This window comes from Macrotis lagotis, chromosome 1 (genome assembly GCF_037893015.1).
Source record: "Macrotis lagotis isolate mMagLag1 chromosome 1, bilby.v1.9.chrom.fasta, whole genome shotgun sequence".
Taxonomy (NCBI): Eukaryota; Metazoa; Chordata; class Mammalia; order Peramelemorphia; family Peramelidae; genus Macrotis; species Macrotis lagotis.
Genome location: NC_133658.1, coordinates 580,753,577 through 580,777,489, shown reverse-complemented (window position 1 = coordinate 580,777,489; position 23,913 = coordinate 580,753,577). Strand labels below are relative to the sequence as shown.

General features: G+C 37.8%; 1 protein-coding gene across 9 annotated transcripts in view; it reads left to right on the top strand.

The window, feature by feature from the left end:
- The window catches only part of SLC12A8 (solute carrier family 12 member 8), a 171,037-nt gene extending 169,097 nt beyond the window's left edge, over positions 1–1,940 (top strand). For 6 of the 9 annotated variants that reach the window (XM_074214703.1, XM_074214707.1, XM_074214711.1 and 3 more), the window contains one exon: positions 1,097–1,935. In XM_074214703.1, the coding sequence (XP_074070804.1) occupies positions 1,097–1,259 (163 nt within the window). In that variant the 3' untranslated portion in view covers positions 1,260–1,935. Of the gene's footprint in view, positions 1–1,096 lie in introns of all 9 variants that reach the window. The other 3 variants (XM_074214709.1, XM_074214712.1, XM_074214708.1) reach the window with 3 other exon arrangements.
- Positions 1,941–23,913: the final 21,973 nt, after the last annotated feature.

Below are 23,913 nucleotides of genomic sequence, written 5' to 3'. Positions count from 1 at the left end.
CTAATATCTTTCCAACTAATTCTTTACTTTATCAGTTTATCCTAAACCTAATCTATAGATAAATCTGTAGATTCTGATTAAATGATCCTCCATGAGATATTGGAAATTCTGAGTATTTATAGTCAAAGGATTTGGAGGCATTTTGGTACCAAAATCCCCTTTACCTTTCATTCATCTCCTGTTTCTTTCTTGATTTATTCAACAAACAATGATTGAACATCTGCTGTGTTTAAGATGTCAAATCATAATACCTTTCATTTGTCCAATTTACAAAGCTTTTATTTCACCTTTACTTTGATCCTCATAAGGCAACCTCATTTGATTCTCAATCTTATAGGGCAGACAGACAGGGTAGGGGGTCAATCTTTTCCCCATTTTACAGATGAACAAATGTGGGCCCTCAGAATGTGGGCTTCGATGACAAGGTACCACAACCATAGGAGACTTAGCTGGGACTTGAATCCTGCCCTCTGACTCTTGGTCCACTATCCATTCCCTCTACTGGGCCATCCTGTCTCCCCCAGGGTTCTACAGAGAGTTCCTGGGACTTGCCCACTAATCAAAGGGCAAGCACAAATTTTTCTGGCCCATATGTCCTGTTCTTCCGTTCTCACATGTGTCAAAGGACAGAGACAGAAAGGATGATGTAAAGACCTCTGTCTGGGTTCTCTCTAATCAAAAGGATACAGTTTTCCCTCTTTTTTCTCTTAAGCAAAAGGCACATAGCTCTCCCCCTGTTCTTTCCTGCCAGGAGCTGCCAGATGGGTGGAACCTGATTTTTCCATATAATCGCACCCCTTTTAATATTGTGCTAGGGACACCTGGAGATGCCAGGCAGCTTTAGATACAGTTTCCAGATATGAGTTTAGAAACAGCCCAAATTTGTGAGCCTACCAGAACTTTTAAAACAAGGTTTTGTGACAGCTAGCAATTTTTTAAATAGCCAGTATAGAAGCTGCTGTCTCCCTTGGAGGTTTTGGCAAGCTTCCCAGTATAGAAGCATCACCTGCATCTATCAGTGACTGATCTAGACACTCTAATGTTTCTTTGATATTCTTCCTGACTGATTGTGTGCTTCTGTGGTTCTCTCATGAAGGAAACTGCAATCCCCTCAGGAACAGATTATTTTGACACCATCCCTGGCCAGGGTTGACATGGAGATGACTCAGCTCACCAAGGAGAATGCAGACTTTGCCTCTCGGGACCGGTATCACCATTTCTCCCTTGTGAGTAGGGAAGAACTGATCCATCAGTTCTAGAAGCAGCCAGGAATGGAAACCTTTATTTCCAGGAAGCTATCCAATGGGACTAGTGTCCTAAAACCATGGTGGGATTGGCCCCATTCAATGTGAAAATATACCTCAGCTTCCCCATTGATAAGAACATGGACAACTGAGGGAATAAAAGAAGAAATCTGGATTCTGGAGACCATCCAAGAGGATCCAGTAGGAATAATTGATCCTGGTTCTACGGAGATGGTATACTTAGAGATTATAACAAATCTTGTCGGGGTTTTTTGTTTGTTTGTTTGTTTGTAAGCGAATGTATTTCAAATTAAAAAACTTAAAGACCAGGAATTATTTTATGGTTTCTACAATCTTGAAAACATTTGTGTCTCTGGTCTCCAGTGTCTTGGCAGATGTTTTGTGGAGTGAATGAGGTGGGGGAGGCAAGATTCAGTTAAATTCTGCTAGGAACTTGGGAGTGTACTTGACCTACTGAAGCTAGATGAGTGTTCTAGCTTTAGGGATGAAAATGGAGGGATGAAGGAAGGAAGGAGGGATGGGCTATGGTCCTGGATTCTACAGCCAACATAGCACCTGACGTGGTTTAATTACTTATGTTGACATTTCAGAAGTAATGTTGTATTGCTTCCTATATAACTTCTATATTAGCATATAATAATAATAATAATAATAATAATAAATTTTTGCTTTTACCTAGCACCTTATAGTTTACAAAGAATTTTCACTGTATTATTTTATCATTTCTGCTCCTCAACAACATTTTGATATAGTGCATGGAATAGAAAGAGTGTTGACTTTGCCAGGAGTCAAAAGACCCGGGTTCAATTCTTACCTGATGCATACTACCTATGTAACATAGAATAAGTCACTCAACTTCCATTGGCTTCAGTTTCATCAACTATAAAATGAGAGGGTTGACTCGATAGCCTCTGAGATCCCTTCCAACTCTAGATCTGTGATTCTCTGAGGAATGTATATATGGGTCATCTCTTAAAACTTTCCTATAGCAAATATAGTTTTTCTTTTTTAATATTTTATTTGTTTTCCAACTATATACAATAGCAGTTTTTTGTAAGATTTTGAATTTTACAATTTCCCCCATTCCCTCCCCATCCCCCATAGAAGGCAGCCTGATAATCTTTACATTATTTCCATGCTATACATTGATCAAAATTGAATGTGTTGAGAGAGAAATCATATCCTTGAGGAGAAAATAAAATATTAGAGATAGCAAAATTAGGAAGTACACAAGACACTTTTTAAAAAAAAAACTGAAGGTCTTTGTTTAAACTCTACAATTCTTTCTCTGCATTTGTCCCTGATTATTGCATTGATGGAATGAGCAAGTCCAGTAAGGTTGATCATTACTCCCATGTTGCTGTTAGGGTGTACAGTGTTCTTCTGGTTCTGCTCATTTCACTCTGCATCAGTTCATGCAAGTCTTTCCAGCCTTCTCTGAATTCCCTAATTTTCTAATAGAACAATAGTGTTCCTTTACATACATATACCACAATTTGTTCAACCATTCCCAAATTGATGGACATTCACTTAATTTCCAATTCTTTGCCACCACAAACAGGGCTGCTATGAATATTTTTTGTACAAGTGATGTTTTTACCCTTTTTTCATGATCTCTTCAGAGTATAGGTCCAGTGGTGAGTGGTATTGCTGGATCAAAGGGTATGCACATTTTTGTTGCCCTTTAGGCATAGTTCCAGACTGCTCTCCAGAAAGGTTGGATGAGTTCACAGCTCCATTAACAAGGTATTAGTGTCTCAGATTTCCCACATCCCTTCCAACATTGATCATTGTCCTTTCTGGTCATATTGGCCAGTCTGAGAATGTGAGATGATACCTCAGAGATGCTTTAAATTTGCATTTCTCTAATCAGTAATGAGTTAGAGCAGTTTTTCACATGACTATGAATAGCTTTGATCTCCTCATCTGTAAATTGCCTTGCATATCCTTTGACAATTGGAGAATGGCTTTGTTTTTTTAATATAAATTTGACTCAGTTCTCTCTAGCAAATACAATTTTCTGTTTCCTGGATGGTGGTTATCAGGGGTTGGGGAAAGTCCTTGGGTTCTCACTGAACTCATGTACCTATAGACAGAGATGACAGGCTGACTTACCTGACTGATTGAGAGTCTTCCAGATCTAACAATCTATGATCCAGTGATCTATGGTAAGTTAGAATTTTGTTAAATTCTGCAGAAGGGAAATATTGAGAATCTACAGATATTTGGAGGCCACCTGGATCTAGAGCCATCAGACTCTTGGACTCAGAAAATCATCAACAGAAATGCCAAGTATCTAGCATACATACATAGACACAGGCACACATATACATGTATGATATACATTTCAGATTATATAGATATATCTTATATATGATAGAGGTTTGATAGATATATATGATAGAAATATTATAGATATATATCATGTATATGATAGCAATGATAGATATATAATATAAAGATGTATATCTTCTTGAAATGTATACCTTATATGAGTATATTGATATTTATGTATACATTCATGTAGTTATTACAGTCTAGATACTTGCTAGTATTGCTGTTAATTCTCTGAATCTAGGAGCCTACGTGGTCCAAGTAGACTACAGAAATCTTTCTACCATCCATTTCAGTAAAGTTCGTGTGTGAGTGTTTCATTCATATATATATATATATATGTTTATATATGCATATATTTATTTATATATATGAGAGAGAGAGAAAAGGAGGAAAGCAATAAAGAAAGAAAAGAAATTCATTGATTTAACTCTTTCCCTTTTCCATCCATAACTTGACAGTTGTCCCATTGATTTCTCCTTCTTTGTTAAATTGAGGGTAGGATAACATTGTAGATAAGACGGAAGAGCTTGGAAAATGCTCTAAAGGAAAGGGAGCTGGTCACTGTAACTCAATATTTATTGAGCCAGTACTAAATACAGAGGACTACACTTACTACTAATTGGAAGAAACAAATGAAATTTAAAAAGTTAAAAGAATCCTTTCCCTTAGGACCCTATAATCAACCTAAGAAGAACCTGGAGTCAGGAAGCCCTGGATTCAAATTCTGCCTCTAATAAACTAGTTGTGTGATCTTAGGCAAATTATTTAATCTCTCAGTGTTCTAGATAAGTCCAAGACTGTAAGTTCCAGATAAATTGCTGTTTTTCTTAGTAGGATCATGAGATCTTTGAGGTCATCTAGTACAACTCCATCCTTTTTTGGATGTGAAAATTAAGATCCAGAAGAACATGACTTGCCCAGTAGTATACATAATGAGTTACAGAGCTGGGATTGGAATCCAGTTCCGCTACCTGTGTTCTTTCCACTATACCACACAGGAAGGGAGGTTATAATGATGAAATTGCAGTATCAAACTCCCCCTAATCCCCCCCAAAAAAACTCCAACCAACTCTACTTACTAACATACCCACATAATTACTCAAAAATAGATAACAATGCAATAAATATGAACAAATACAAAATTACATGGCACAAATTGAGCTTTTAAATCTCCAGAGGACTCACAGCAAAAGAGTGAACAGAGTGAAGTAAACAAATCTAGTCTTCCTGAAAATATTCAATTTAAAATTAAGATTTTGGTGGGGACGATTTGTTGATTTTATCAATATGGATTTATTGATATCTATCATATGATAGATCTCCTCCTCCTTCCTCTTCTCCTTCTTCCTCTCCTTTCTTCTTTTTCTCTTCCTCTGTTATCTCTTTTTCTCTCTTTTTTAAAATTTATTTTTATTAAAGATATTATCTGAGTTTTACAATTTTCCCCCCAATCTTGCTTCCCTCCCCCCAACCCCCCGCGGAAAGCATTCTGTCAGTCTTTACTTTGTTTCCATGCTGTACCTTGATCCAAATTGGGTGTGATGAGAGAGAAATCATATCCTTAAAGAAGAGAAGTCTAAGAGGTAACAAGATCAGACAATAAGATATCGTTTTTTTCCTAAATTAAAGGGAATAGTCCTTGCACTTTGTTCAAACTCCACAGCTCCTTATCTGGATACAGATGGCACTCTCCTTTGCAGACAGCCCAAAATTGTTCCCAATTGTTGCACTGATGGAATGAGCAAGTCCTTCAAGGTTGAACATCACTCCCATGTTGCTGTTAGGGTGTACAGTGTTTTTCTGGTTCTGCTCATCTCACTCAGCATCAGTTCATTCAAATCCCTCCAGGTTTCCCTGAAATCTCATCCCTCCTGGTTTCTAATAGAACAATAGTGTTCCATGACATACATATACCACAGTTTGCTAAACCATTCCCCAATTGAAGGACATTTACTGGATTTCCAATTCTTTGCCACCACAAACAGGGCTGCTATAAATATTTTTGTACAAGTAATGTTTTTACCCTTTTTCCTCATCTCTTCAGGGTATAGACCCAGTAGTGGTATTGCTGGGTCAAAGGGTATGCACATTTTTTTTGCCCTTTGGGCAAAGTTCCAAATAGCTCTCCAGAGGGTTGGATGAGTTCACAGCTCCACCAACAGTGTAATAGTGTCCCAGATTTCCCACATCCCTTCCATCAATGATCATTATCCTTCCTGGTCATACTGGCCAATCTGAGAGGTGTGAGGTGGTACCTCAGAAAAGTTTAATTTGCATTTCTCTAATAATTAATGATTTAGAGCATTTTTTCATATGGCTATGGATTACTTTGATCTCCTCTGTAAATTGCCTTTGCATATCCTTTGACCATTTGTCAATTGGGGAATGGCTTTTTGTTTTAAAAATATGATTCAGTTCTCTGTATATTTTAGAAATGAGTCCTTTGTCAGAATCATTAGTTGTAAAGATTATTTCCCAATCTACTACATTTCTTTTGATCTTGGTTACCTTGGTTTTATCTGTGCAAAAGCTTTTTAATTTAATGTAATTGAAATCATCTAATTGGTTTTTGGTGATGTTCTCCAACTCTTCCTTAGTCATAAACTGTTCCCCTTTCCATAGATCTGACAGGTACACTAGTCTTTGATCTTCTAATTTGCTTATAGTATTGTTTTTTATGTCTGTGTCCTGTAACCATTTGGATCTTATCTTGGTAAAGGGTGTGAAGTGTTGGTCTAATCTAAGTTTCTTCTATACTAACTTCCAAGTATCCCAGCAGTTTTTATCAAAGAGGGAGTTTTTATCCCAATGGCCAGACTCTTTGGTTTTATCAAACAGCAGCTTACTATAATCATCTCCTGCTTTTACACCTAGTCTATTCCACTGGTCCACCACTCTATTTCTTAGCCAATACCAAACAGTTTTGATGACTGATGCTTTATAATATAATTTTAGATCAGGTAGGGCTAAGCCACCTTCATTTGCATTTTTTCATTAAGCTCCTGGCAATTCTTGACTTTTTATTTCTACATATGAATTTACTTACAATTTTTTCTAACTCATTAAAGTAATTTTTTTGGAATTTTGATTGGTAGGGCACTAAACAGATAGTTTAGTTTTGGTAGAATTGTCATTTTTATTATATTAGCTCTCCCTATCCATGAGCTGTTGATATTTGCCCAGTTATTTAAATCTAATTTAATTTGTGTGAGAAGTGTTTTATAATTATTTTCAAAAAAAGATTCTGAGTCTGTCTTGGCACCTAGACTCCCAAATATTTTATATTGTCTGAGGTTACTTTGAATGGGATTTCTCTTTCTAGCTCTTTCTGCTGTTTCTTGCTAAACATATATAGAAAAGTTGAGAATTTATGAGGGTTTATTTTATAACCTGCAACTTTGATAAAATTGCTAATTGTTTCCAGTAGTTTTTTAGATGATTTCTTGGGATTCTCTAGGTAGACCATCATGTCATCTGCAAAGAGTGAGAGTTTTGTCTTTTCCTTCCCAATTCTATTTCCTTCAATTTCTTTTTCTTCTCTAATTGCTGATGCCAACATTTCTAATACAATATTGAATAGTATTGGTGATAATGGGCACCCTTGTTTCACCCCTGATCTTATTGGGAATGCCTCTAGCCTCTCCCCATTGAATATAATGGTTGTTGATGGTTTCAGATAGATACTGCTAATTATTTTTAGGAACAGTCCATTTATTCCTACACTCTCTAGTTTTTTTTTTAATTTTTATTAAAGATATTATTTGAGTTTTAAAATTTTCCCCCAATCTTGCTTTCCTCCCCCCACCCCCACCCCACAGATAGCACTCCATCAGTCTTTACTTTGTTTCCATGTTGCACCTTGATCCAAATTGGGTGTGATGAGAGAGAAATCATATCCCTAAAGAGAACAGAATTCTCAGAGGCAACGAGATCAAACAATAAGACATCTGGGTTTTTTTCCCCGAATTAAAGGGAATAGTCCTTGTACTTTGTTCAAACTCCACAGCTCCTTATCTGGATACAGATGGTACTCTCCTTTGCAGACAGCCCAAAATTGTTCCCAATTGTTGCACTGATGGAATGAGCAAGTCCTTCAAGGTTGCACATCACTCCCATGTTGCTGTTAGGGTGTACAGTGTTTTTCTGGTTCTGCTCATCTCACTCAGCATCAGTTCATGCAAATCCCTCCAGGTTTCCCTGAAATCCCGTCCCTCCTGGTTTCTAATAGAACAATAGTGTTTCATGACATACATATACCACAGTTTGCTAAACCATTCCCCAATCGAAGGACATTTACTGGATTTCCAATTCTTTGCCACCACAAACAGGGCTGCTATAAATATTTTTGTACAAGTAATGTTTTTACCCTTTTTCCTCATCTCTTCAGGGTATAGACCCAGTAGTGGTATTGCTGGGTCAAAGGGTATGCACATTTTTGTTGCCCTTTGGGCAAAGTTCCAAATAGCTCTCCAGAAGGGTTGGATAAGTTCACAGCTCCACCAACAGTGTACTAGTGTCCCAGATTTCCCACATCCCTTCCAACAATGATCATTATCCTTCCTGGTCATACTGGCCAATCTGAGAGGTGTGAGGTGGTACCTCAGCGAAGCTTTAATTTGCATTTCTCTAATAATTAATGATTTAGAGCATTTTTTTCATATGGCTATGGATTGCTTTGATCTCCTCATCTGTAAATTGCCTTTGCATATCCTTTGACCATTTGTCAATTGGGGAATGGCTTTTTGTTTTAAAAATATGACTCAGTTCTCTGAATATTTTAGAAATGAGTCCTTTGTCAGAATCATTAGTTGTAAAGATTGTTTCCCAATTTACTACTTTTCTTTTGATCTTGATTACATTGGTTTTATCTGTGCAAAAGCTTTTTAATTTAATGTAATTGAAATCATCTAATTGGTTTTTAGTGATGTTCTCCAACTCTTCCTTAGTCATAAACTGTTCCCCTTTCCATAGATCTGACAGGTACACTAGTCTTTGATCTTCTAATTTGCTTATAGTATTGTTTTTTATGTCTATGTCCTGTAACCATTTGGATCTTATCTTGGGAAAGGGTGTGAGGTGTTGGTTTAATCTAAGTTTCTTCCATACTAACTTCCAAGTATCCCAGCAGTTTTTATCAAAGAGGGAGTTTTTATCCCAATGGCCAGACTCTTTGGTTTTATCAAACAGCAGCTTACTATAATCATCTCCTGCTTTTACACCTAGTCTATTCCACTGGTCCACCACTCTATTTCTTAGCCAATACCAAACAGTTTTGATGACTGATGCTTTATAATATAATTTTAGATCAGGTAGGGCTAAGCCACCTTCATTTGCATTTTTTTCATTAAGCTCCTGGCAATTCTTGACTTTTTATTTCTACATATGAATTTACTTACAATTTTTTCTAACTCATTAAAGTAATTTTTTTGGAATTTTGATTGGTAGGGCACTAAACAGATAGTTTAGTTTTGGTAGAATTGTCATTTTTATTGTATTAGCTCTCCCTATCCATGAGCTGTTGATATTTGCCCAGTTATTTAAATCTGATCCAATTTGTGTGAAAAGTGTTTTATAATTGTTTTCAAAAAGATTCTGAGTCTGTCTTGGCAAATAAACTCCCAGGTATTTTACACTGTCTGAGGTTACTTTGAATGGGATTTCTCTTTCTAGCTCTTCCTGCTGTTTCTTGCTAAACATATATAGGAAAGTTGAGGATTTATGGGGGTTTATTTTATAACCTGCAACTTTGCTAAAATTGCTAATTGTTTCCAGTAGTTTTTTAGATGATTTCTTGGGATTCTCTAGGTAGACCATCATGTCATCTGCGAATAGTGAGAGTTTTGTCTCTTCCTTCCCAATTCTAATTCCTTTAATTTCTTTTTCTTCTCTAATTGCTGCTGCTAACATTTCTAATACAATATTGAATAGTATTGGTGATAATGGGCACCCTTGTTTCACCCCTGATCTTATTGGGAATGCCTCTAGCCTCTCCCCATTGAGTATAATGCTTGTTGATGGTTTCAGATAGATACTGCTAATTATTTTAAGGAACAGTCCATTTATTCCTATACTCTCTAGTGTTTTTAATAGGAATGGATGCTGTATTTTGTGAAAAGTTTTTTCAGCATCTATTGATATGATCATATGGTTTCTGACAGGTTTGTTATTGATATAATTGAGTATACTAACAGTTTTCCTAATATTGAACGAACCCTGTATTCCTGGAATAAATCCTACTTGATCATAATGTATTATCCTAGTGATGACTTGTTGTAGTCATTTTGCTAAGATATTATTTAGGATTTTTGCATCTATATTCATCAGGGAAATAGGTCTATAATTTTCTTTCTCTGTTTTAACTCTTCCTGGTTTAGGTAACAGAACCATATTGGTTTCATAGAAAGAGTTAGGCAGAGTTCCATCTTTCCCTATTTTTCCAAAGAGTTTATATAGGATTGGAACCAATTGTTCCTTAAATGTTTGGTAGAATTCACTTGTGAATTCATCAGGCCCTGGAGATTTTTTTTTTAGGGAGTTCAATAATGTCTTGTTGAATTTCTTTTTCTGAGATAGGGTTGTTCAGGTATTTAATCTCTTCTTCATTTAACCTGGGCAATTTATATTTTTGTAAATATTAATCCATTTCACTTAGATTATCAAATTTATTGGCATAGAGTTGGGCAAAATAATTTCAAATTATTACTTTAATTTCCTCCTCATTGGTGGTGAGTTCACCTTTTTCATTTATGATACTAGCAATTTGGTTTTCTTCTTTCTTTTTTTAATCAAATTGACCAGAGGTTTATCAATTTTATTGATTTTTTTTATAATACCAACTTTTGGTTTTATTTATTAATTCAATAGTTTTTTTTGCTTTCGATTATATTAATTTCTCCTTTAATTTTTAAAATTTCTAATTTAGTATTTAATTGGGGATTTTTGATTTGTTCATTCTCTAATTTTTTTAGTTGCATGTTTAGTTCATTGATTTCCTCTTTCTCCAGTTTATTCATGTAAGCATTTAGAGCTATAATATATCCCCTGAGAGTTGCTTTGAATGAATCCCATAGGTTTTGGTATGTTGTTTCATTATTATCATTATCTAGGATAAAATGGTTAATTCTTCCTATAATTTGTTTTTTTGGTTCACTCATTTTTTAAAATGAGATTATTCAGTTTCCAATTTGTTCTGGGTCTATATCTCCTTGGCCCAGTATTGCATATGACTTTTATTGCATTGTGATCTGAGAAAGATGTATTCACTATTTCTGCCTTTCTGCAGTTGAGCATTAGGTTTTTATGTCCTAGTACATGGTCAATTTTTGTATAAGTTCCATGTACTGCAGAGAAAAAGGTATATTCCTTTCTATCCCCATTCAGTTTCCTCCATAAGTCTACCATATCTAATTTCTCTAACAATCTATTTACCTCCTTAACTTCTTTCTTGTTTATTTTATGATTCGATTTATCTAGATCTGATAGTGGGAGGTTGAGGTCTCCCACTAGTAGAACTTTGCTGTCTATGGCTTCCTGTAGTTCTTTCAGCTTGTCCTCTAAGAATTTGGGTGCTGTCCCACTAAGTGCATATATATTCAATATTGAAATGACTTTATTGTCTATGGTACCCTTTAGGAGGATAAAGTTTCCTTCCATATCTCTTTTAACACTATCTATTTTTTGCTGCTGCTTTGTCTGAGATAAGGATCGCTACCCCTGCTTTTTTTTACTACCCCTGCTTTTTTTACTTCAGCTGAAGCAAAATATATTTTGCTCCAACCTTTTACCTTTAATCTATATGTAGCTCTCTGCTTCAGATGAGTTTCTTGTAAGCAGCATATTGTAGGATTCTGGTTTTTAATCCACCCTGCTATTCGCTTACATTTTAAGGGAGAGTTCATCCCATTCACATTCAAGGTTATGATTACTAATTCTTTATTGCCCTCCTTGCTATCTTCCCTCCATGCTATCTTCCCTCCATTTGTATTTTTCGCCCTTTCTCCCCCCTTTATCCATATTCCCCAGTATTTTGTTTCTGAATACCACCCCTTTAGTGTGTTTGCCCTTCTATATCACACCCTCCCCTTTGTTTCCCCTTTCCCTTTTTCCCTTTTCCCTTCCCTTCTTTTTGTTATTTCCCCTTTCCCCCCCACTCCCCTTCCCTTACTCTGTCCCCCCTCCCCTTTTTCCCTTTTAATACTTGAAAGGTTAGATGTTTTATAAGTTAACTGAGTATGTGTAGGTTGACTTTAAACCAAGTCTGATGAGAAGATGATTCAGGTGTTTCTACTCTGCTCCCTTCTTCCCCTCTATTACCATAGGTTCTTTTGTACCTCTTAGTGTAATGAGATTTACCCCATTCACTCCCCTCCCTCCTCCAGTCTCTTTCCTGTCCCCCTTTTTAAGGAGGTAGTGCTTTTTAGATCATTCTATCTAAGTCATTGAAAATTCTGAGTGTCATTCCATTCTAATCCAGTATATTCTATTGAATAGAGTCAAAATTCCTGAGAGGTATTAGAGTCTTTCTCCCAAGTGGGGTTAAAGCCAGTTACATCCCATTAGATAGTAGTTTCATGGATAGGTCATGAATGTCCATCATTTCTGGCTAGGTGTATTCTCTCTGTTAGAGTTACAATTCTCAAGATTTATGAGAATCATTTTTCCCCCCATGCTAGGATTTAGCAAATTTCAACTTACTGGATTGCATTTTTTTTCCTTTTACCAGCACTATTTTTTTTTTACCTTTTCATGTGTCTCTTGAACCTCCTGTTTGATGTCCAAATTTTCTGTTTAGCTCTGGTCTTTTCATCAGAAATTTTTGGAATTCTTCCATTTTGTTAAATGTCCATCTCTTTCCCTGGAAGAGAAGGCTCAGCTTTGTGGGAAAGTAGATTCTTGGCTGCATTCCAAGCTCCCTTGATCTTCGAAATATCTCGTTCCAGGCCCTTTGATCCCTTAATGTTGATGCAGCCAGGTCCTTCGTGATCCTTACTGTGGCTCCTTGATATTTAAATTGTTTCTTTCTGGCTGCTTGCAGGATTTTCTCTTTTATCTGATAGTTCTGGAGTTTGGCCACAACATTCCTTAGTGTTTTCTTTTTAGGATCTTTTTCTGGTGGGGATCAATGTACTGTTTCAATAACTACTTTGCCCTCTGATTCCATGATATCAGGGCAGTTTTCCATCATTAGATCCTGTAATATTAAGTCCAGGCTTTTTTTTTTCTCTTCAATGTTTTCAGGAAGTCCTATAATTTTCAGGTTGCCCCTCCTCAATCTATTCTCAAGGTCAGTGGTTTTGTTGATGAGGTATTTTACATTTGCTTCTATTTTTTCTATTTTTTGATTTTGTTTAACTGACTCTTGCTGTCTCATGGAGTCATTAATTTCTGTAGACTCCATTCTTTTTTTGGCGGGAGGAATTTTCTTCATTAACTTTTTGCAACTCCTTTTCCAATTGGTCAATTCTACTTTTGAAAGAGCTTTCCATTCGACCAATTGATGTTTTGAGAGAACTAATTTCTTCTTGCATTTGTCCATTTGAAGATCTGAGAGATTTATTCTCATTTTGTATTTGTCCAATTGAGAATCCGAGAGATTTATCCTCATTTTGTATTTGTCCAATTGTACTTTCTAAGGTTTTGTTTTCTTGTTGCAAGGTATTAATTATCTCTCCCAAATTTTCCAGTTGATTTTTAAACTCCTTCCTCATTTCTTCAAGGAAGTCTTTCTGTGCTGAAGACCAGATTGTACTCTCCTCATAGGTTCCAGGTCTCTCTGAGTTAGGGTCTTTCCCTTCCAAGAATTTTTCTATGGATCCACCTTTCCGCTGACCCTTCTTCATTTTGCTAAGACCTGAGTTGGGGAGGGGCTGGTTCCCGGGGCTTGGGATCGCTAAAGGCTTTACTCACTGCATGCAGTTTCTCTGGCTGGCCAGTAGGAGGTACTGGTTGCTCTTTCTGTTGTGTCTGTGACCTTGGCTGAGGCCTTCTCCCTTTCCTTGAAGGGAGGAATTGAAGCTATTGAATTCTTTTGCCTTCAATCTGTGTTGGGCTTTACCCTGGCCTGAGGTCATTCCTCAGCTGGGCTGGTTCTTTTGTTCACACACCTGGGCCTACCCGAATTCCGGCCAAAGCTGCTACAGGAGACAAATCCTGAGGTAGATGTTCTTTCTCCTGGCTTTTCTTTCCGGGTTTTGTGGGCAGATTTCTTTTAAAAGGTTTGTTTCATGTGATAGATGGGGAAGAGATCAGGAGACTTTAGAACTGTGCCTGTCTTCTCTCTGCCATCATGGCTGGAAGTCTTTTTCCTTTCTCTTTCACTCATTATTACCAATTCCCAATGAGCCTCCACCTTCTCCCAAAATAATCCTTTTTACTTGGGGGGCAACCTATTCTATAATTGCATTAGTAGAGGGGGAACCACTCTCCAGCATAATGTGGTGGAAAGGCCATGGACAGAGGACTGGGTTTAACTCCTTGCTCTATCCCTCATTAGTTGTGTATGTTGGATAAGTCAGTCTTACTTGCTCATAATCTTACACAAGCACAAGTAAACAAAACAAATCAATGCATTTAAAGTCACATCTTAAAGGATCTGAAAGACAGAGATTGATGAAGAGTAGATGGGAGAATAATCAAGGCACAGAGGCAGAAACCACAACAGGTGAATTCTGGTAATGCCTTTCCTTTTAGCTTTCCTTTCCCTGGACTTTCTTTTCTTAGGTGTGTGTGTCTCTGTGTGTGTTTATACTTCCTAGAAGAGAGACATAGGGCAATTTTCTCCTCCCCCCTTTCCTCCTACCTCCCCACTCCCCCTTTAAGTGTCCTTTGTAAAGGGTATTAGGAAAACAAAGCTCTTTAGCAAATCATCCCTTGTCTGCTGGGGTAGAGCTGCAAACCATCACCTATCATCAAGTGTGTGGCATTGCCCAGGTAAAGAGAGCCACCATTTGGATTATATACATTGGCCCTCACCTTCCCTGCAAAGTGCTTTATGGATACATTGGAACCCTCTAACTACCCTGTGATTTCAGTGCTAAGGAGATTAGGTACTGAACTTGTGGTTGTATCAGAACAGGGATCTTCCAAGGGCAAGGACTGTCTCATAATGCAGATCAGTGACAAGATCAGTAGTTAATTTAAGTCTAAAAAAGCTGCCTATAGCACATGATTAAGATCATGAAGCCAGTTTGTGTCAAAGGCAGGACTTGAACCACTTTCCTTGATTTTGAGGCCATATCATAGTTACCTTTAGAGGTAATATTGGACAAGTAGGAGATATAGTGGAGAGAATGCCAGACCTGGAATCATGAAGACCTGAGTTCAAATTTGGCCTCATCACTTACTAGTTGGGCAAGTCACTTACTCCCATTTGCCTCAGTTTCCTTATCTATAAAATGAGCTAGAAAAGGAAATGACTAATCACTCCAGTATCTTTGACAAGAAAGCCTCAAATGGAGTCCCAGAAAGTCAGATATGACTGAAATGACTCAACAACAAGAAAATAGGTAATGTTTCTTTTTTAAAAAATCAGAGACCTGAGACTGGGAGGTTAAGAGTGCAGTAAACTCATCCAGACAATGTCTAAGGTATTTCTGACTATAGATCTGGCATAACCAGGTTGTGACCTCAACTATCTATTTATTTACCTCATGAAATTTGTTTGGCCTTTGGCCTTAAAATGTTTTCTCCTGTCAGAAATCATCTTAACTTTTCCTTTAAAACCCTTTAATTTAAATATATTAATGAATAAAATAAATAATTAAATTTCTTTAAAAACCAAATAATTTACTCCACTCTCTAGTTACTTTAGAAGAACAATATTCCCTCGAGGTTCAATTCTGCCTGCAGGTGGCAAGGACAGGGAATCAGACATGAATTTCCTCAAAGGGCAATAGAACTTACAGGAAACCCACCATAACCTGTAGTTTTTTATAGGGAAATGGAAAGAGCAAAAATTGGTGCCCCTGGATACTCTGCTAATTGTCTTAATATTGTGGGGACTCCTGTACCTCCCACAATGTGTATACTTTCTGGAGGGGACCCCTTCATAAAAAAGCCAAGAGGAAAAATTTGCCCTTTCCTACCCCCCAAAAGCATAAAGAAACAAAAATTCATCAAAAGATGTAGGCCAGGGGTGACTAGGTGGTGCAGTGGATAGAGCACCGGCCCTGGAGTTAGGGTGCCTGAGTTCAAATCTGACCTCAGACACTTAATAATTACCTAGCTGTGTGGTCTTGGGCAAGCCACTTAGCCCCACTGCCTTGCAAAAAAACAACAACCCTAAAATAAAATAAAAAAAGATGTAGGCATAAGATCTGGACTCTTATGTGCAAACTTTTTTTTTAAGACTTCAGATGTTTAATGAAAAATTTAAATTCATAAAAAAATATATAAGAGGGGCAGCTAGGTGGCGTAGTGGATAAAGCACCAGCCCTGGAGTCAGGAGTACCTGAGTTCAAATACGGTCTCAGACACTTAATAATTACCTAGCTGTGTGGCCTTGGGCAAGCCACTTAGCCCCGTTTGCCTTACCAAAACCTAAAAAAAAAAAAAAAAAGATTAGTTAAAGAAGTCAATTTAAGAGACTTCCAGATTACTATAACCAGATTGATCTTTTGACGATTTGCCACAGTAAATAACTATTAAATTAGGCCTATCAAACTTATATAGAACATACATTTTGGGGGCAGAGCCAAGATGGCAACAAGAATGGATCCCCTCTTAGCTGCTCTCTCATAAAACTCATAAGCTAAGGACTCTAAATTTTCTAGAGACAGAACCCAGAGAGGGACCCAGTAAGGCAGTTCTCCTACTCAAGGTAACCTGGAAAAGAGCAGAGAGGCTCTGCTCCCTGGGGTTAGAGGGGTGGCTGCCAGAGGGGCGGCCCACTAGAGTGAAAGAATGAGCAGTGTGGCCAGCATAGCCCAGATCCAGGAACAGAAGCAGGCAGAGCTGGTAAGCAGGAGACCCCAGGGCATGAGCCCATTTTGCCGAGGGAGGGGAGTGAAGAGAGAGACTGCAGAGCTCTGTCCTCTGCTCCTGGAACAGGACTATGGGGCTCTGAACCCATTCAGATCCTGATCGCAGTCTAGGTGCCCCCAAAGAACAGCCCCATGGCAGAGGGGGGTGCATATGGTCATTCACAGACCAGGAAGGAGGACAGAGCCTCACACACTGGGACCCTTGTGGGAGTGTCCCAAATGCTCAGGAAGCACCCCAAAACCAGGCTCAGGCTGGGAAAATGAGCAAGCAGAGAAACAAAAAGAAGACTATTGAGAAATATTTTGCAAATGAGCCCAAGAAGGATCAAAATACTCAGTCTGAAGATGAGGAAGCACAAGCTCCGGCATCTAAAGACTCCAAGAAAAACAGAAATTGGGCTCAGGCTATTACAGAGCTCAAAAAAGACTTTGAAAATCAAATGGAGTTAGAAGAAAAACTGCGAAAAGAAATGAGAGAGAAGCAGGAAAAACAGGAAAATGAAGTCAGCAGCCTAGTCAAGGAAATCCAAAAAAATGCTGATGAAAATAGCGCGCTAAAAACCAGCTTAGGTCAAATGGATAAAACAGTTAAAAAAGTTATTGAGGAGAAGAATGCTTTAAAAAGCAAAACTGGCCAGATGGAAAAAGAGATAAGAAAACTCCCTGAGGAGAACAAATTCTTCAGACAAAGAATAGAATTCAGGGAGACTGATGAATTTACCAGAAATCAGGAATCAATACTTCAAAACCAAAAAAATGAAAAATTAGAAGAAAATGTGAAATATGTCATTGAAAAAACAACTGATATGGAAAACAGACTTAGGAAAGATAATTTAAAAATTATTGGAACACCTGAAAGTCATGATCAGGAAAAGAGCTTTGACATCATTTTCAAAGAATTACTACAGGAAAATTGCCCTGATATTCCAGAAGCAGAGGGCAAAATAGAAATGGAGAGAATCCACTGATCCCCCTGAGAAAGAGATCCCAAAAAACCAACCCCTAGGAAATATAGCCAAATTCCAGAACTCCCAAGTCAAAGAGAAAATATTACAAGCATCTAGAAGGACACAGTTCAAATATCGTGGAGTTGCAGTCAGGATCACACAGGACTTAGCAGCAACTACATTGGAAGCTCATAGGGCTTGGAATGCAGACGAGAATCAACTACCCAGCAAGGCTGAATGTCCTCTTCCAGGGAAAAAGATGGACTTTCAATGAACCAGGGGAATTTCAAAGGTTCCTTTTGGAATGGCCAGAGCTGAACAGAAGGTTTGATCTTCAAATAATGGACTCAGGTGAAGCATAGATATTGGAGGAGAAGGGGAAAATAAGAGGGACTTAATGAGGATGAATCACATGTATTCCTGCATAGAAAAATGACACTGATAATACTCATATGAACCTTCTCAGTTAATAGAGCAGGTAGAGGGAGCTTTTATAGTTGTAGCACAGGAGAAAGCTGAATTTGAAGATAAAATATGGTGTAAAAATGGAGTCAACAGAAAAAGGGAAATGTAATGGGAGAAAGAAAAAGGAAAGGGGGAATAGGCCAAGATATTTCTTATAATAAGATTTTTCTTTATTAAAATGAGCTATTGCAATGATATGGAAGGGGGGAAGGTGAGGGGGAATGAAGGAACCTTTGTTCTCATCAGAGGTAGCATATATACACAATGGGGTATAGACATCTAGAGTAAGAAGGGGGAAGCAGGGGGAAGGAGGTGATGTGTGTGATGGAGGAGAGGATGGACCATGGAGGGAGAGTAGTCAGATATAACACATTTTCCTTTTTACTTCTAGCAAGGGTCTGGGATTGGATGGCCTGTCTGAGACCATAGGTCCAGGTGGATTCTGGGCCTAAGGTGTGGTATGGGGGCTCAGGGCTTCTTGGCCCCAGGACCAGGGATCTGTCTGCTGCACCACTCAGCGACCCTACAGCAGAGTCAGAGTGAAAGGAGAGAGAAAATATAGTACATGGTAGTGGAGAAATAAGAAAGGAGGGAGTTGCAATCAGCAATGGCAATGATGGAAAAATATGGAAGTAACTTTTGTGATTGACTTACCATAAAGAATGTGATCCATCCATGACAGAGTTGTTGGTGTTGGAACAAAGACTCAAGCACATTTTTTGTTATTATTTTTTGGGGGGGTGCAGGGCAAATGGGGCTGGGTGGCCTGCCTGGAGCTGCATAGCAGGGTGATCTTTGGGTGTCTGAGGCTGGATTTGGACCCGGGTGCTCCTGGCTCAAGGGCCAATGCTCTGTCTGCCACCCAGCCACCCCTGATATTATTACTATTTTATTTTATTTTATTTTGGGTCTTTTTTTCTTTTTCTTTTGGTTTTGGCAGGGCAGTGGGGTTGGGGTGGCTTGCATGTCACACGGCTGGGTGATTGTTGGGTTTACAGGGCCAGATGTGGGCTCGGGTGCTCGTAGCTACAGGGCTGATGCTCCATCCATTGCGCCACCTGGCCATGCCTATAATTATTACTATTTTTTTTTTAATTTTAATTTTAATTTTTTTCTCTCCCCTTTATTGCTCAAGCAAGTCTATATTTATGGGAGGAGGGGGTATTTCATTTACTCTTAAACAAGAATATTTTATTAATGTAAAAAAACATTTGTACAAAATGAGAATAAATATTAAAAAAAATAACATACCTTTCTAAGCAACCTTCATAGAATTGTAGGTCAAAAGAGTGTAGATTTAGAACTGATAAGAACCTTGGAGGTCATTGAGTCCTGTTCTTTAATTTTGCAGAAGAGGAAATGGAGGTCCAGAGAGGATAAGTGATTTGTCCAGGGTCACACAGCCAGTAAATATCTGAGACAAACTTTAAACCAATGTCTTTGTAACTCTGAGTCCAGTGCTCTATCTTCTACATCACTGTTTTCTGAAATGGGAGGCAAAGCAGATGACAAATAGATTTCCTTTTTTTTTTTAAAAGAAAATGCTTTGACTAACAGCAGATTGAGGGAAAAGTTCTTAAATTTGTATGAATAGTGATATATTTTTTAAGAAAACTCATCTTGTCTGTGTTGTCACATCTCATATGATTTTATTACTTTCTATTTGTTGAATGTGTGGTAGTCTTTTTTCCCAACTAGACTGCAAGTTTCTTGAGGGCAAGTATTTATGTCATATACTTAAAAGGAACTTATTCTTCCACTCTTGCTTGATTGCTCTAGGTTACTACTATGAAAAAATTCCAGGTACCTCTCCATGTTAATAAAAATACCACAAATGTGACATGTATTATTTGAACAAATGACTAACCAAGGAGCAGTTGGACTATAGCCTTCAGGAGGGCTATGAGAATTCAGCCCATCTGCAGTCTTGAGAATCAGTTTAGCCATTGGCAATAGCCTATGAGATGACTGAGATTGAATACCCACTGACTGTGTTTCCAGAAATGCCAAATTGGAGTCCAGAATACCCATGCAGGAATTCTCAGCTAAAGACCATCAAGAGGTAGACCATCAACTCAGTTGAATGGACACCCACCTTATGATGCTACATGAATTTTGTCTTTACAGTGACACATGGTTTATTTTCTTATTCTACAATAGCCCATTTCTGTCATGCAGATAGTTGTTCAACAATACATGAAAAATCTCTATCTTTTTTTGGTTCATATTAAATATTTATGAGATTTAACAATGAACCCATATGGCAAGCAGTGTGGGATGGTATTGCTAGAAAGTCAGGAAGGTTCAAATTCAAATTATTGGTGTGTGGCTTTAGTCAAGTCACTTTACTTTAGGTCTTCATTTCCTCATATTTATAAAATGAAGACACTGAACTTGATGATCTTGTGGGTCCCTTCCAGCTCTAAATTTATGATTCAGCTTTTTATATCAGAAATCAAAATAAGAGTTAGTGAACCAGAACATGATCATAAAATTAATTCTTTGAATCATAGAATTATCAGGTGTTAGAACTGAAAAGGGCATCAACAACCATCTCACTTTGGAGATGAAGAAAGTGATGCCATGTGACTTTAAAAATTCTTCCTTTTGTTCCTATTTACAATGCTTGGCAAATAAAATGTATTCAATAAAAACTGGTCTATAATGTAATAGATTTAGAGCTAGAGAGTATGTTGGAGGTGATTTAGTCCAACTCCCTCATTTTAGCAGATGAAGAAACCAAGGCCCAGGGAGGAGGGTGAAGTGACTTGCCCAAGGTTAAATTGGTGAGTGGATTATGGTTTTCCATTTTTAGAAACTCATGCATAGCAAGAGGAAACGCATCCTTTGGGATGACACCATCAAAACAGCATGCGTTTGTTTTGGCTTTGGGAGAAGGAAGTACATGGAAGGGAGCTCTTTTCTGGTATCCACTTCATATTGAATGGTTAAGATTTCTTATGAACTAACAAACAGCATACTGGTGAAAGTGCAGAACACCAAGGATTTGTGCCCTGTTCTCAGCATCACCAGATTGCTTCTCTGTATCCCTCTACCCTCAGATTCTGTTTTTTCAGCATCAGATATCCTCTGAAATGAGAAAGCAAGTTAGGTACTGGTCTAGAACAAGTAGCCAGGGGATGCTTAAAACCTTTTTGTAAATAACTCTACTTTTTATTCAAGAAAATCCATTTTCTATCTATGTAGGCTTTTAAAAATTTTTTTAATTTAAATTGCTTGTGTTAGTGCAGAGGCTCAAATTCTCTGGTGGAGAATTTTTATCAAATTATGCATCTGGTGGTGATGCATAAGCATCTTGTCTTACTCTGTTGCAGATTAATGCTATTTAGACCAAGGTCCTTGAATACTTTGGACCAAGAACTGCAAAGGGTACTCCACCAGCTCCTGTGCCACCCAATCCCACCTGCTACTTTTTGTCACAACAATAATATATTCCCTGGGAACTATACCATCTGTATGATGGGAGCAGGAGAGGACTGGTCAAGTTTGATAAATTTATAGGCAGAGGCCTTAGTTCTGCCTTTGAAGATGATGGAAAACATTTCTTCCTTAGCCCCATGTTGAGATGATAGATAATATCTCCTTAATGGGGTTTGAGGGAAAGGACTATTTGGGTAGTTATTTGCTCATGTATACCTTCTTGTTGAGGATGTTTGAGTAAAGGCCATAATTGCTTTAATAATAGCTCTAAGCTATCCTCTTGGACTTGAGTCTAAATGAGGGAGCCAACAGGGATATCAAAACTCCAGAAAGATCTGAGTGAGCATAGGGACCAAAGAGTGGACTAGGAATCCTTTTATTCAAATTGTCTTTCATCAGGGGACCACTAGGTCCCAGAGATGTCAGCAGCAAAGCAATGAAGATTATAAAACTGAGTCTCCTGGGGACATCTGTGGACAATACTAGATCCTGGACTCAGCTTTCTGGAGAGAAGAGGAGTAAATATATGCCCTTGTGTATAGAAGAACAGTCTGGACTTGAGGTATGATGCAAAGGAACAAACCTGGACTTCATCATCTATTGCTACTGTGAGTCATGCAGATGGAACATGTCTGATGGGAAGGAGCTGACTTTCTATCACCATATGTGAAATGTTTCATTTTTGGAACAACTCTAAACCTTAGAGTAGTATAATAAGAATTTTTGTTGTTGTTCAGTCATTTTTCAGTCATGTCCCACTCTTTGTCACTCCATTTGAGGTTTTCTTGGCAAAGATACTGGAGTGATTTGTCATTTCCTTTTCCAGTTCATTTTACCGATGAGTAAACTGAGACAAATAGGGTTAAGTGACTTGCCCAAGGTCATGCAACTAGTGTCTGAGGCCAGACTTGAACTCAGGAAGATGAGTTTCCTGACTCCAGACCCAGAAATCTATCCAGATTGGAGAATTATAAAGAACAGAGAATTAGTAAAGAATGTAGAATTATAAAGGTTCATGGAGCAAGAGAGAGAATACTCAACAGAAGATGAGAAGTTGACTTTCTAGTAACCACAAGAGTGGCACTGATAAGTATTAGGGCACCTCCCTAAGAGAGAAAGAGGTATAAGGGATGAGGAAAATAGGAAGAGGAACAAGGGCAGTAAAGAAATGAGGACAAAGCTCTCTCTGATAGAGGGACAAAGCATACACCAAGAAAGACAGAGAATGAAAGAAGGGAAGATCCTCTACCTATAACCCTCTGTACATGTATGTGAGCATACATGTTAGTATCATATACATGTATGTACATATGTTCATACAGACATGCAGAAAAAGATGCAGAGATGAAAAGAATGATGAAAGAAAAGTCACTTAGAAAAGAGTCAAAAGTGACATAAAGAACGACAGAAATAGTGAGATGAAGACATATACAGAGACATGGAGAGCCACTGGGGAAAGAGCTGGGAGAGTCCCCAGACCTAGTGATGTGTTCTTGTCACATCCTGTTCTGGGTCTTAGTAAGTTATCAGAACCTTCTGTTATTTCCCTTTGAAATTCAGATGAGGTTTTCTGAGATTTAAAACAGACCTTTCCTCTCAGGGAAATTGGTTTTCTGCTTTTATTTTAAAATTTCCAATGTTTATTTTTGAAAGAAAAGTTTATTTCTCTCTCTCTCTCTCTCTCTCTCTCTCTCTCTCTCTCTTTCTCTCTCTCTCTCTGTGTGTGTGTGTGTGTGTGTGTGTGTGTGTGTGTGTGTGTGTATAAAGAATGATTTGGGTTTTAGAAATTTGCTTTTGAAGCTTAGAGCTATCAGGATAATGTACAAACTATGCCTGAAAGCCCCTATATCATGTAAAAACTATCTTAATTGTCATATTCTTGTTCTTTGAGAGATGAGGGCTGTCTCATTTCAGAATATTTGAAAATTAAATCTTGAAATCAGTATTTAGGATCTTTTATTTCAAATCAAATCCAATTAATTTTTTTTCTAAGTGAGGCGATGAGTAGAAATGACAGCCACAAAAAAGCTGTTAAGAGAATTTCAACCCAAGATTTTAATTTTGAGTGAATTTTGTATCCCTTGTATATTTTTAAATTTTCCATTTAGATTTTTAAAAATTTAAAAACTGTGGTGGTGGTAAATGCTTGTAGTCCCTGTTTCTGGGGAGGCTGAGGGTCACATGAGTTTGTGGGTTCTGAGCTCAAACAGAATGACCAATTCTGAGCCAGGATCAATTTGAGCCCATGGGAACAGAGGGTCATCAGACCACCTAAAGGGGGGAAAACTAGCCTATATATGGAACATTTTAAAGGCTTCAGTGGCACTGAGCCACTGTACTTTGAGCTGGATGAGAAATTTAAATGTAAATGTATCAAAATTTAAATGTAAATAAAATAGAAGGCATCAAAATATCACTAAGCAGCAAAATTTAAATTTAAATCCAAATTCAAAGTATCAAAATATCACTAATGTCTTA